Below are 13,825 nucleotides of genomic sequence, written 5' to 3'. Positions count from 1 at the left end.
CACGTCTTCAGGGACCATGTTTAATGACCTTGCAAGATGAATTGAAGCATGTGAAATATATCCTAGTAAATTAAATGAGTTTCATTGGAAGAAATTTGTTAACAAACATTGCCTCTAGACTTCGCCAAGCTTTCCCAGAAAATGCAACACTTCTTTTGGTGGGAGGTCAGTTATATTGGTTGGTGATTTGGGACAGTTACAACCTGTTATGGATAAACATGTATATGCATCTGAAGGTCTTGCAAAAGAATTATGGAATTCATTCACAACAGTTATGACCCTTGACACTATGTTTCAACAAGATGGGCAGAGCAATGAGCAAAAATGTTTTTCTTAATTTGTTGATGAATGTTAGAGATGCAAATCCAACTGTGGAAGATTGGAAGTTACTCATGACTCGTACAAATAGTTCCTTGGATTCTTCCACAAAAAAAAGTCTTTTGATAAGGAAATGCATTTGTTTGCAACAAATGATGATGTAAAAAATCATAATAAGTGTTGTTTACAAAACTTGAATTGTCCCATTACAGTGAGTGTTGCGACAAGAGGAAAAGACAAAAAATCCATGGAATAATATGAGGAAGACATGAAACTTGAGTTACTTATTTCAGTTGGAGCTCGGGTCATGCTTACATCAAACATATTGACTGAAGCAAAACTCATTAATGGTGCTCTTGGAGTTATAGAAAAAATTGTGTATAACCTTGGAATTTTACCTCCAAAACCACCTACATATGTTTTAGTAGGATCTGATAATTATGTGGGAGTTCCATGGGATGATCCATTCCTTCAAACAGTGCCTATTACACCTATTGAAAAAGGTAACATAAAGCAACTTCTTTTGAAACTTGCTTGGGGCTTAACAATCCACAAGTCACAAGGATTGACATTGGAGATAGCTAGTATTAGTATTGGGAAGCAAGAGAGACAAGGTATTATGTTTACTGCAATAAGAGTTAAAGATTTGAACAGTTTATGATTTCAACCTCCCTTTTCATATGACCAATATGAAAAGATGGCAAAAGCAACAGGCATGACTATAAGAAAAGAAAAAGAAGATAGACTAAGATTGATCACAATGTAAACTATTTGTAATAGACTACATTCCTATTATTCGTGATTTCTATTAATCAAAATTGTTACATGGTTCATATCCATTGAAAATCTTTATTTATCATTTTTCATCATTTTACTTATTAATATTCTTTATTTTCTTATTATACTAAAGTAACTAATCCATCTTAAAATAAAATGAATAATGATCCTATTACTTAGATATTAAACAAATTTTGTGTGACTCCACACAGCTGGAACCAACCTAGATCCATCTTAACTCCAGATCTATTAAGCGCCAAGAGGGACTGAGATTGATCACAATGTAAACTATTTGTAATTGATTACATTCCTATTATTCGTGATTTCTATTAATCAAAATTGCTACATGGTTCATATCCATTGAAAATCTTTATTTATCATTTTACTTATTAATATTCTTTATTTTCTTAATATACTAAGGTAACTAATCCATCTTAAAATAAAATGAAAAATGATCATATTACTTAGATATTAAACAAATTTTGTGTGACTCCACACAGCTGGAACCAACCTAGATCCATCTTAACTCCGGATCTATTAAGCGCCAAGAGGGATCAAATCTCTCGAGGTGAAAACCTTTTCTCAAGTTTTTCACTCAAAAAAGAGGTTTGCACCTTGAGAGATTTGATCCCTTTCGGTGCTTAATAGATCCGGAGTTAAGATGGATCTAGGCTGGTAGGTAAGAAATTGAAGATTTGAACATGAAATCTTATATTTACTTTACATTTTTATAAACTTGCCAAATAAAATCACCTAAAAAATTAGATTAAAAACACTTTTATATAAAATCTTTATGTAAATATTTTTAATTTAAAAATTATATGCATTTTTTTATTCAATAAATCTTTATGTAAATATTTTTAATTTAAAATTTATATCCATTTTTAATATATATATATATATCTATATATATACATACAAGTCATAACTTTCTATTAACGGTAGGAGTAAATATTTACAAGGTCATTGCTTAAAAGTCTGTTCGTCTCACCCTTACCAAGTTTGTTGACCATTGTCATTAGTCCATTATAAACATTCTAAAAAAGACAAAGGCTAGCCCACCATAATCGTAAAGGCAAGAAATGCCAAAAGACTGACAAATGAACAAAACACCAAAACACATACTCAATCATCAGAGTTAATAGAAGATGAGTTCTTTGGACCCATCCCAAGAGGAGGAGGAGGGTGAAACGGACCACTGATGTGTTGCTCCAAGTGAGCCAACCAAGCCTCTAGTTGCTCTAGCTTATCCATAATGTGCACATGCTTGCACCATACCACAGCCACTTGCTCTTGAAGTTGACACTAGAAATATTGAAATTGTGCCAGGGTTTCCATGACCACCTCATGTTCCTCTCGATGTTTTTTCTCGTAAGATTCCAATTGCATTTTCACGGACTTCCACAATGGTCTTCGGTGGCGTGAGAAGAGATATTCCTCTTCCAGTGCACTGATCGACGTTCATGACGGGGCCTCTACACGCTCCCCTTTGCATCAATGCTCATTCCCACCTCTGCCCTTTTCCAATAGTGGCGTTGAGGTTTGGGTTCCACAACCGGTCCACTTCCACCTCCTATGAAAAAGGAGCTACGATGCGGTGCCATGCGCACTCCACACCACGACACCCACCCAACTCTATCGCGTTCACTCTTCTCTTGAGCCACCAACACCACCTTAACACCTGTGAAGTCCTCCAAATTAACACTCAACCACAACAGTATCACCAACTTTCCCCGAGCCCAATGACCTACACCACCGAACCCCTTTCACGCTCAGTTCTAGCCACCCAACATTGGTTCGGCCCCCACAATATACACCACCCCCAGCGAAGACACACACAGATAGAATCTCGCCAAAGACCACACACTTTTGCACCAATAGACAAAGGAGTCACAAAGTACCACAAAGTCAAAGCAACGAGAGGCAATTGGGGTAAGGGCTTCCCCAATTCCTCTCTAATACTCCACCGACAAATCCAAGAATGGACTCTGCAAGAGAACCTGCAATAGACCACAATTCATTCAGGTCTCTAGAAGAAAGCCATCGACAGGTCAAGCTTCAAAAGCTCGCCCAATCAAGAGGGTGCCACAAAGAGAAGAATAAAACAAGAGCAAGGGGTCAAAGGCTCCCTTCTACAACCAAATTCCACCCCTGTCACTATCCAAGGGTGGTGGGTTTCCTTATCCCACCTCCAATACGCATCTACAAGGTACCGTTCTCAATTGCACACCCCAAACTGCCATCGCCAAAATATCATTACCACGCCCATTGAGCTCCCTAAGATACCTATCTCCCATCTACCTTCGCTTAAATGCACACGAACGCAGATAGTTGGATGAGGACTTAACCAATGTCTATAGCCAAGAGCCTAAAGTGCAAGGAGAAGGCCTTCAATGCCTCTTTTCTATCTATCTTATGTTGAAGAGAGGGCCTTCAATGCATCTTTTGTCTATCTATGTTATGTTAAAGAGAGCCTTCAAAACATCTTTAGTTTATTTGTCCTTAAGAGATACTTTTGAGCAAGTCTTCTTTCCACCACCTCTATCCTCTCGAGACTAATTGTTGCAAAATTTTGCTCTCATTGCCTTGTTGGCTAATTTAGGGTCTCTAGCTCTTAGCTCTTAGACCCCTATAAAGAGGGACTAAGCACCTTCTTCCACCCTACCCGTGAAAATTTATTCATGATTTCTTGTGTTCCCATTATCATTGAAAGTATCACAATAAAGGCGACAATAGAAATGACTTTATCTAGATCATTTACCCATGCATGTTTAACCAATTCATCCCCAAAGATGTAGTGTTTCTTCTCACTTTCCCTAGTGTTGGGAGTCAATATATTTGAAAGTCATGGGAGCCAATATTTGAAAGTCAAGGAAGGACCAAGGCAATTGGAATTCCGTGGAATTAGAATGATTTCCAATTAATCTTCGTGATTTGTGCAATCCTATTTAAAACCCTAGGGATGTTCCATATGTAGATCTTGATTCTTCCCTTAGTAGTTCTAAAATTATGTGAAATTTTTAGACTATTATCACTAATGCACTCCAAATCCACGTTAAATCTTTGGGCTATTATCACTAGCACCCCCTCTGCAACAATTTATCATCTATGAATTATGAATGATAGAGGGATTTCAACACCCCTACCTCTATAATTCCTGGAAGGGTTTCCTATCTTCTCGTTGCTTCCATTATCATATATGAATTATGAATGATAGAGGGATTTCAACACCCCTGCCTCTATAATTCCTGGAAGGGTTTCCTATCTTCTCGTTGCTTCCATGTTTCTGTCTAATCACTTATCCATTACGATGTAAGCGTAAGGACATGGATCCTCTAGTAGCCTTGAAGGAAGAATTTTGTGGACTCCCATTAACCAATAGCGCTATCCAAGGTTTATCGATGTACTTTTTGGCCTATTAGATCCATTCCTAGGGAAATCCAAATTTATCCAAAGTTCTCAATATAAAGTAATTAGAAGCCCAACAAAAGGCAATTGCTATGTCTACTTTGATTGGCACTTTCGTTCTATTCTCAATGGTGTTGTGTATGGCTTCTCAGACTGGAAATATAGTTTCCTTTGTTCGCTCATCAGACACGAATCAACACAAATCCTCAAAAATCACTTTAACAATTACCACCTTCACTTCATCTGCAATGATCTTGGTAGACAGCATACAAGACCATAATCAAATGTTATGTATAAAGCATAAGGAAACATATATAATTTAAAAATATCAATCCATCTGCAAGAATTACGACACATTCCACTGTAGGCCAACTTTAATTAGCATACCAAGAAGTACATCACATACCATCATAAGCTGACTTTGCATATTATCATTCATTGCATATTCTCTTTCTTATCATAAGTTGAATTCTATAAAATACCTCCCTCTGTGACTGGGATCAAAGTTGTCACACTCAAACTCCACAAAGACTCCACTGGCCTAGAACTCTGCAAGACTCGGTGACTCAGTAAAGACTCGATGAAGAATTGGAAAAACAAAAAGATCAAGAATATAGTTAGAGTGACTATTGGCAAGTAAGGACGAGTCTTGAAAAGAAAGAATGAGTCTTGGTGAGTGGCAAGGTTGAATATAATACCAGTATTCAACCTGCTAAGGCTTGGGAAGACTCGTGAGTCATGGCAGAGTCGAACTTCACATATATATATTTTTTTCCACATTTATACTTCCTCTCATCCCATGGTATGTGATAACAAAAGTGCAGCAAAATGAAGTGCACACCAAATTAAGATTATACGGAAAGTTCAAATTATACCAATGTCGGCACAATGTTGGCCCTAAATTATCTTGTCCATTTAGCCTTTTTCTAACAATTTGTGTCAATTTGCTTATATGGTTACACAGGTTAGTGTAAAATTGCACGCCTAGATTTTGGGGTTTATAAATAAAATGCGTGGTTAATGCATGAATTTTGGGATGCATAATATAAATATTAAAGGTTCCAACATGTGATCTTGCATGTACAAGTTCAAATGGGTTTCTGGTTCCTCTATGAGGTAGAAGGGAGACATCCAAATATATTTATAGCTCCCAATAATATTACATACAGGCTAATATTACCATATATAAGCTGTTAAATGAATTGTTCCTATTTTGAGCTACATATCATCATTTTCTTTCTATACTTTGACAGATGCGATTAATCTACGGGAACTAAGGATGCCCTTAGGTTCCAAAAACAATGTCTTTCATTTTCCAAATGAAATATCCAACCATGGCTGACCTGCTTTCACCAATGCTCGTACGATAATATATTTTTTACTCATCAATCCTCGTTATGAAGGTGAGAAAACTAGACAGTCAGATATCAGAGAATTCTATCACAATAGCAGTGAATTTGAGCCTTGTACTTTAGCATCATTTTACAATCCTATTTTCCCGTTCTTCTGTATAAGATGTGTTTAGTTATAATATGCACGTTAAATGTTCAGTCCAAAACATAACGCCACGAGGTGGAACTAGTTTTTGTTTAATTTTTAGGGGAAACATAAAAAAGATAAAAATATTGCCAAATTGGTATTGGTTAACGCAAAATGGCCACACAAAATTATATATAGCCAGCATGGTGACAAGATCACAGTCAAACCTTGCATCTGAGATTCACTCCCAACAGTTCCTTTACCTTGTGGATTCAAAAACAAAGCTGCAGCTTGCAATTTGAATCGATTACATCATATTTATTTTGCCCTTGAAGTTTGAACCATTGAGAACTTCAACACAGAATGAAGATACCTTCCAGTATTTACATCGGCCCTGCCTAATAAGTTTAGACTGAGTCTATTCATGCAGATGAGATTGCAAAACTGAAATTGTTATTATCCATTATCGTGGAAGAAAGAAGCCAATATGGAGAGAGCTTACTAAGGAGGTACAATTTCTGTTAATTAAGAAAAGTCCCTTGTACTTATAAAGGGCAATGTAACCCTCATTTTATAGTAGTAGACATTGGACAACAACAAAGAAATCACATTTTGACTATTCTTTTTACAGAAGCATTAAATAAATGAATTGATGGATGAAAATCCCTTATAATAAACAAGATGTAAATAACATAGAAAACAAAGTTACATCCTTGCATAGTAAACTGCCAAGGTATGACCCAGAGCTTGCTTATTAAGAATACATACATCCTCCCCATGGCACATCTCAAGGATCAAATTTCAATGACACGACTCGAGATTGCCGATTATGCTTAGCAACTTTCGCAAAGACAGATGAGAGACAAGAGGGAGCCCACCATGGTTTTCGAACTTGTTGTTCCCCTTTCAAGCATGCCACTGGAAAATCAACAATGAAACCATATCCCAGAGCAAGGGAAATAAGAGTCAACTGGGATCAACAACCATACTTATCTTAAAAATTGACAGAATAATAACTTCAAACTAAATGCGTTATCCTGTTCTAGATCAACTACTAACTCGAAGAGAAGTAGACAACTAAGGAAATCACAGTCAGAATGTCCAAGCAGTATCATCCTAACGTTAAATAATCAAAACTCTTGATGCATATACCTTTAATATGCCGGAGCTCTTTGCACAGAGTGATAAAGTCTCCCCATTTCATGTGGCATCGCCTAATAAACCGCAAAATCTGCTCTGTAGTAAACGTGGACAAGCTATCCAAGTACTCCCCATTAATACCATTTTCTTTGAAGACAGGCTTGTAGGTTCCAAGGCCAATCTCATCCAGCCACACCCCTACATCCTGAAAAGGAATCACAAATATTAAAAAACTGTTCCCTGACTCGTAAAAGTAAATTCACAAGGCTGCAGCCAGTTCCAGTAGCCTGATAAACAGGTGTGGGCCTGTAGCGATTTTGAGCTACAAAACATTTTATTTCTATCTAATTCTAGTTTATAAATAATGTTGTATGAATTATGAAAGTTTCAGTGGGCTTAATACAATATATCATTAAAGTGCCCCAACCTGCTAAAAGGTACACAAGGAATAGTGTTTTCATTGTTTCAGAATGTGAGCATCCTGCAATTTATAACAATATACAACTTGATATTCTCTAGTTGCAATGTATGATAGCATAGTACTTGGGATGAAGAAGAATTAAACAACAAATCATCAAAGGTTTCAAATGATTTCTAGGAAGAATAATTTATTTTAGCTCACATGAAGCAGAAAGATCAATCAAGAGGGCATCACTATTAACCGACGAACAATGGATGAAGTTCAATAACTAACCCTTTAAAAAGAAAAACGTACTGAATAACATCGATGGGCAATATCTCTGCATAGGCTATCAATTTTTAATGGGCAAAATATCTAAGTCAAGAGAATTGAAGAACATAAACATATGCCAAATTTGGAATAAATATAAGATGTCGACATTTGACTCTACAGGAAGGGTACAGTAACGGCAGATTAGCAAACTATGATATAAAAACATAATGGAAATTTTCCATTCCTTATCTCTCTCTCATTTGCACAACAATTTAAAGATTACAACAAAGAAATACACACCATAATTTGAAGAGAAAAGCCATGTGCAAAACCCCCAAATAGAATTTCCCCCGACGAAAAACAAGGAAAAAAAATATCGAAACCCAGGAAAGCAAATCAAGAATTATTGAAGCCCAGAAAGGCCAATTTCCCTTGAAACCCAGAAAACCAGACAATTCATTAATCCTAACCAGAGAAAACATCATTTTGCAGCCAAAACCACAATTCTTTAACGGGAAAATCAAAAGAAGCATAGAATTTCAAGAACCCAGAAGAACCGACATTCAATTCGACTAAGCGGCACCAAGACTTGTACCTCGGTCGTCCAGATGAAGAAGTCCAAGGGTTCAGGAGACCTTCCTTTATTCATTGAGCTCCGATCGTTAGGCCCGAAGAAACCCAGAGCCAGCCACGGTGGTCACCCCCAATAATATATGTCTCGAAGAGAACGCCCGCTCAGCCTTAAAACTGATTCCAATATTCATTCCTTCCTTCGTTGTGCACGCCAACACAGAAACTGGCTTATACACTACCTCTTATTGAGGCGATCCAACGGCCTCTAATCCCCAAAAATTCTTCCGGGTTGCGCACAGTAAGCGACCATGTTTTACAAGATGCGCGCCTTTTACATGTTGGGGTTACAGTTATCAGGCCCGCGTCATGTTACCCCTTCAACACAAACACGCACAGTGTTTATTGTGACCCCAAATATTGTTTTTTTTTTGTTTTAATTATATAAATTTGTTTATTTATTTGGAAAATCGCTTTCTAGGCCACTCTCTATTCCTACCCGTCGTCGCATACACGTGTTTGGAGTAACCTTACGTATGATAATTGGTAACAATTCTCCTAACTATTTTTTTAAAGGTAAATTCGATTAGTAGGAATTTTTAAGTAAATCTCACTTTATAGAACTAGTGTAGAGGTTATAGCTTAAAATATCCATATTTCTATACATGCTAGGTTAGATCATATTTATTATTTCGTAAATAAATAAAAATTTATATTATTTGCTAAATTATCTTAAGTTAAATTTAGTAGTTGTTGTTTTTTTTTCATATTGTTAAAGCATTTTTTGACGTGAAGTTATATGTTTAATTCTCTATTAGAGAGGATATATTGGAAATGATAAAGATATTCTTTTATCAAACTTGCAAAAATAATAGCTTAATTTACATAACAGTGTAATTGGTGATGATGTGTTATAAATAATTAAATAAATTCTAAAATTGTGAGAATCAATGTTCAAGTACTTGGTTAGTATTTACTCCATTTAAAATAATAATAATAATTCAAATGATCGTTAGTGAATTGAATTATATATATAACCATTAATTTTTTTTGGTTAGTTATTACAATCATTGTGTTATACATATAAATATTAAATTGTGATGTAATAACAAGATCACAAGCTTGGCATAAGATAGATATAGATTGAAATGGGTATCAAAAAATTAAATCGATAGGGAGGAGATTTTTATCAAAAATATTTGTTTTGAAATAGATTTTAAAAATTTATAAAATAATATTAATATTTTATTTATATAAAAATAAATAGATTTTGAGAATTTATAAAATAATATTGATATTTTATTTATATAAAATAAATAGATTTTGAGAATTTATAAAATAATATTAATATTTTATCTAAATAAAAATAAATAGATTTTGAGAATTTAAAAAATAATATTGATATTTTTGTTTAAATTTATTATTTAGAGTTTATCTTTAAGAATATTTTTTATATGAAATATTTTTATTTTTAATTTAAGTAAAATATTTTTAATCTAGCAAATATAGAAATAAATAAATATAATTTTTAAACCAAAAATGTGTATTATTTTAATATAATATTTACATAAGATTTAATAAAAAAAAAATAGAGGCGGAGGTTTCGATCGTGGATCTGGCCGGAACCAGGTCCTGACTGAACAGGGCTAGGGTTCACCTTGGGAGCGTCGACCGGAGGATGAGTGTACGACGCACAGGGGTCCAGAGCTTCAGCCAAAGGAGAAACGGGCAGCTGGAGGTATTATTATATTGTTTAGGGTGGACAGCTGGGAACAAGGGTAAAAACCTTTTGACCCTTGCGCTGGCAGGTAACTTGTTTTCGTTTCATTCCTGTGAACCGCATCGTAACCATGGTAAATTCCAACGAGCTCGTGGATCTGGACCCGGTCATGGAGGATATACTGTCGGTATGGGGCAAAGACCCGACAGCAAAAAACATTGAACGGTATTTTGGAGAGACGGGGTCTTGCAGAACCGGAGCCCTTTCGCCAGAAACCTCAGAATTAACCAATCTTTCATCCAGCTGACTCAGGGATATGATGAGAATGCGTTTCTTCATCAAGATTTTCTCGGCACACAGCAATCAGCCAACCCAGGCGAGGGTACCTTGCATGCAAGCTTCCGCCACCCGAGCCATGGCAGCAAAGGGAAATCGTCTGCGGTGGAGCCAGTGTTATCTGGGGGTTTAGAGGACATAGTCAATTTCATTTCAAACGCCGAGCAGACGGGTGAGAAGAAGGCCGGAAGAGTCTCAGCCATAACAAGGGTTTCCATTGGGAAAGATCAGGGCGTTTCAAAGGGAAAGGGAGGTCGGCCGGAAGAAGCGACTGCAACACCCTCAGTTCCACCAAAGGCAACTCATGCAGAGGACCCGGGCTTTCAGGTAATTCAACCCCCTTCTGATAATTTCTTTCGGGAAACTGCGGATTTTCCTTTTTCTTTTAGGCCCGAGTCTGGGTTCAACCCTACAAACCCTAGTTTGGAAAGGCCTGAATTAATCAGGGAGATAAGGGAGGAAGACACCGGCGGGAAGAAAAGAGGTGAGAAGCGGAAAAAACAAAGACCCATTGGCGATCAGGAACTGGAAGGGAACCTGGTCTTGGGGATGGAGGTGAGTATTGAGGAAACTTTGGAGGTGGCAGACTGTACTGTGGTGGGTAGGGCGAGAGGGAAGAAATTTTCTTCCAGTTTCCTTCAAGAATGGGGAGAAAAGAACTGGTTGTCAGGAAAAGAAAGGGCTTTTGAAGCATCAACCCTGGCGAAAGGATGGTTTATGTTTCGGTTTGAGAACAAAGAGGCGGCTGATTGGGTGATTGCAAGGAATTGGGTTATTGGAAATATCCCTGTTCTCATGAAGAAATGGACACCGTTGTTTGATGCTGGTCGAGAGAAGACGGATGTCTACCCGGTCTGGGTCAGGGCTCCGGGCTTGCCTTCGTTTTTATGGACTGAAGCAGTTTTCAAAGCTATAGGGGATAGATTGGGAAATTTTCTGGAAGCCGATATGTCCTTTCTAAAAACTCGGAACAAAGCCATGGCTCGGATCTTAGTCAGCTTGAACCCGGGCAAAGGACTTGCAAAGAAGATAAACCTGCAATACAAGGATATGGTATTCGAACAGATGCTGGACTACGAATATCTGCCCTTCAGGTGCCACAGGTGTCACGAGTATGGGCATCTGGCAAAGGAATGCCCTCTTGGAAGGCGTAGGCGGCGATTTCAAAGGGAGGCGGCTCAGTGGGAGACTATTTATAGCCCAATCCATCATTCTCAAGGTCCGGATCCCACACCGGAGCAGAAAGATGCTGTTAATGAGACAGTGGCCCAGATGGAAGTGCAGCCGACGGAAATAGCTCAACAAGCTCCTCAAGCCATTTCGACGGATAAGGATTTGGACACGGAGAGTGCCCCAGCAAAGGAGCAGCAACTTGAAGGGTCGTCACAGCCATCTGAAGGAGCAATGGGTATGTGTTTCGAATCATCCATTCCTCCTGTTCATACCTCTGATTCTATGGATGTCTGTATGGAGCAAACTCCTTCACAAAAGCTTGTTTTTTCAAATAAAAATGATAGTCTAATTAATCATGTAGAAAAAATTGAGGGAACTGGTATAGAAGACCTTTCGGCTGCTTTACCCTCCCTAGACCTGAACAGTGAAGGTGTTTCTCATGATCCTGGCCCCTCGGCTTTTCTCCCCTCTTGCCCATACAATCTTCGATCCCTAGACCAAAAACCTAATATTTCCGTCTCTGTAGGAGGTATTGGTCCTCTCCCTTCCCAAAGCCACTCTAGGAAAAAAAGAGGCAGGAAATCCAACCTCTCCATGGCACAAATAAAAGCAAAGTTTGATGTAGCCGATGGAAAACAACAGTCTATCACTGGGGCTCTTAGAGCAGTGCAGGCCCCGGAAGAGGTTATAAAATGATCTTGTCCTCTTGGAACTGTAGGGGGTTAGCCAGTAAACCCAAAAAACTGGCTCTACGGGAGATGTTTCTTAACTCAAAAACAGACATCCTTTTTCTCCAAGAGACCCTTGGAAGTGGAGTTGAAGTGGAGACAGCTTTAAATGCCCTATTGCCTGGTTGGAGATTCATAGCAATTGATTCAGAAGGCCACTCTGGAGGGTTGGCAATAGGCTATAAGGAAGGAAGAATAAAGGTTTGCAATCAGTGGGGGACGAAGCAGGCTATGGGAATGGAAGTTCAGACCTCAGAGCTTGCCTTTCCACTATCCATCTGCAATGTATATGGACCCTGTCAGGATAGGGTATCTTTCTGGAATGATCTGATGTCAAAATCTTTCTTGAAGGGCAAAAATTTGGTGCTAGGAGGGGATTTAAATTTCTCTATTGGCAGAGCGGAGGCTTGGGGTCCTTCGGCCAGGGAAGACCCCCTAACAGACTTTTTCTTAAATATGTTCACTGTTAACAATCTAATCGACATAAATCTGCTTAAATTAAAGCCGACATGGAGGAACAGGAGAACAAGGGATGCTAGAGTGGCAAAAAGGCTAGATCGTTTTCTCATAAATGATGAGTTGGCAGTCAGGATTCCAATGTTTCGACAATGGATTGAAGAAGGAGGGCTATCAGATCACTTCCCTGTATTCTTAGAATTCTCTACCCCCCCCCCTAAGCCCCCTGCTCCTTTCAAATTTAATTCTTCTTGGCTACAAGAGGAGTCTTTTTCCAATCTTTTCAAGCAAACATGGAAGCATCCGGAAGCCAATGCACCCGAGGACAAAGGTTTCTTGTTTATGGAAAATCTCAAAAGACTGAAGAAAGCCACCATAAGCTGGGCAAAGGCAAGAAAGGAAGCCCAGAACGAGAATTTCACCAAGATATGTGAGGAACTCAAAAAGCTGGAAAGCATAGAGGAGGATGGTTATTTGTCGCAGGCTACAAAGGATAAAATTCTTCATCTGGAGAAACTTAAGACCAAAATTCTTCTGGATAAAGAAGAGGAATGGAGACTAAAGAGTAGAGCAATCTGGCTTAAAGCGGGGGATGAAAATACTAGGTTTTTCCACAACTATGCCAAAGGAAGGAAATCGACAAACACTATTTGGGCCCTAAAAAATGAAGAAGGAAGGGAGGTGCAGACTTTCAAATCCTTGTCTGATTTAGGACAAAGACACTTCCAAAAGCTTTTTGCAGACCCAGGAGAGACCACTATCGCTGAGGTGATAAAGACAGCTCAATGTTTCCCAAGATTCCTGGAGGAGGATGAAGCGGAGGACCTAAATTGTGAGGTTACAAAGGAGGAAGTGGAATCTACAATAAAATCAATGGCAAAAGAGAAAATCCCTGGACCAGATGGATGGTCCATAGAACTCTTCCTTCACTTCTTCGAACTAATAGGAGCGGAAATCACAGAAGTGGTAGAGGAGGCCAGGAAAAAAGGTGAAGTCTACAGCCCTTTTAATGCCACTTTTATAGCCCTCATTCCAAAGAAGGAAGTC

The 13,825-nt window shown here is 38.2% G+C and overlaps 2 protein-coding genes across 2 annotated transcripts; one reads left to right on the top strand and one right to left on the bottom strand.

Moving 5' to 3' along the window:
• Nucleotides 1-586: 586 nt before the first annotated feature.
• Nucleotides 587-979, top strand: LOC149229166 (uncharacterized). The gene has a single exon (XM_089380970.1). It carries the CDS (start codon nucleotides 587-589, stop codon nucleotides 977-979), a length of 393 nt encoding a protein of 130 aa, XP_089237096.1.
• Nucleotides 980-6,618: 5,639 nt separating this feature from the next.
• On the bottom strand, nucleotides 6,619-8,758 carry LOC149229165 (uncharacterized). Its single transcript, XM_089378512.1, has 3 exons — nucleotides 8,391-8,758; nucleotides 7,135-7,327; nucleotides 6,619-6,900 (listed from the first exon to the last, which is right to left on the bottom strand). The coding sequence occupies exons 1-3, from the start codon at nucleotides 8,442-8,444 to the stop codon at nucleotides 6,770-6,772; spliced, it is 378 nt and encodes a 125-aa protein (XP_089234638.1). The 5' UTR covers nucleotides 8,445-8,758; the 3' UTR covers nucleotides 6,619-6,769.
• Nucleotides 8,759-13,825: the final 5,067 nt, after the last annotated feature.

Source organism: Pinus tabuliformis, chromosome J (assembly GCF_031772625.1).
Source record: "Pinus tabuliformis cultivar Carrire ecotype Pingquan chromosome J, CPIR1, whole genome shotgun sequence".
Classification (NCBI taxonomy): domain Eukaryota; kingdom Viridiplantae; phylum Streptophyta; class Pinopsida; order Pinales; family Pinaceae; genus Pinus; species Pinus tabuliformis.
The sequence above is the reverse complement of the archived record's forward strand: the minus strand, read 5'-3'. Positions and strand labels throughout refer to the sequence as shown.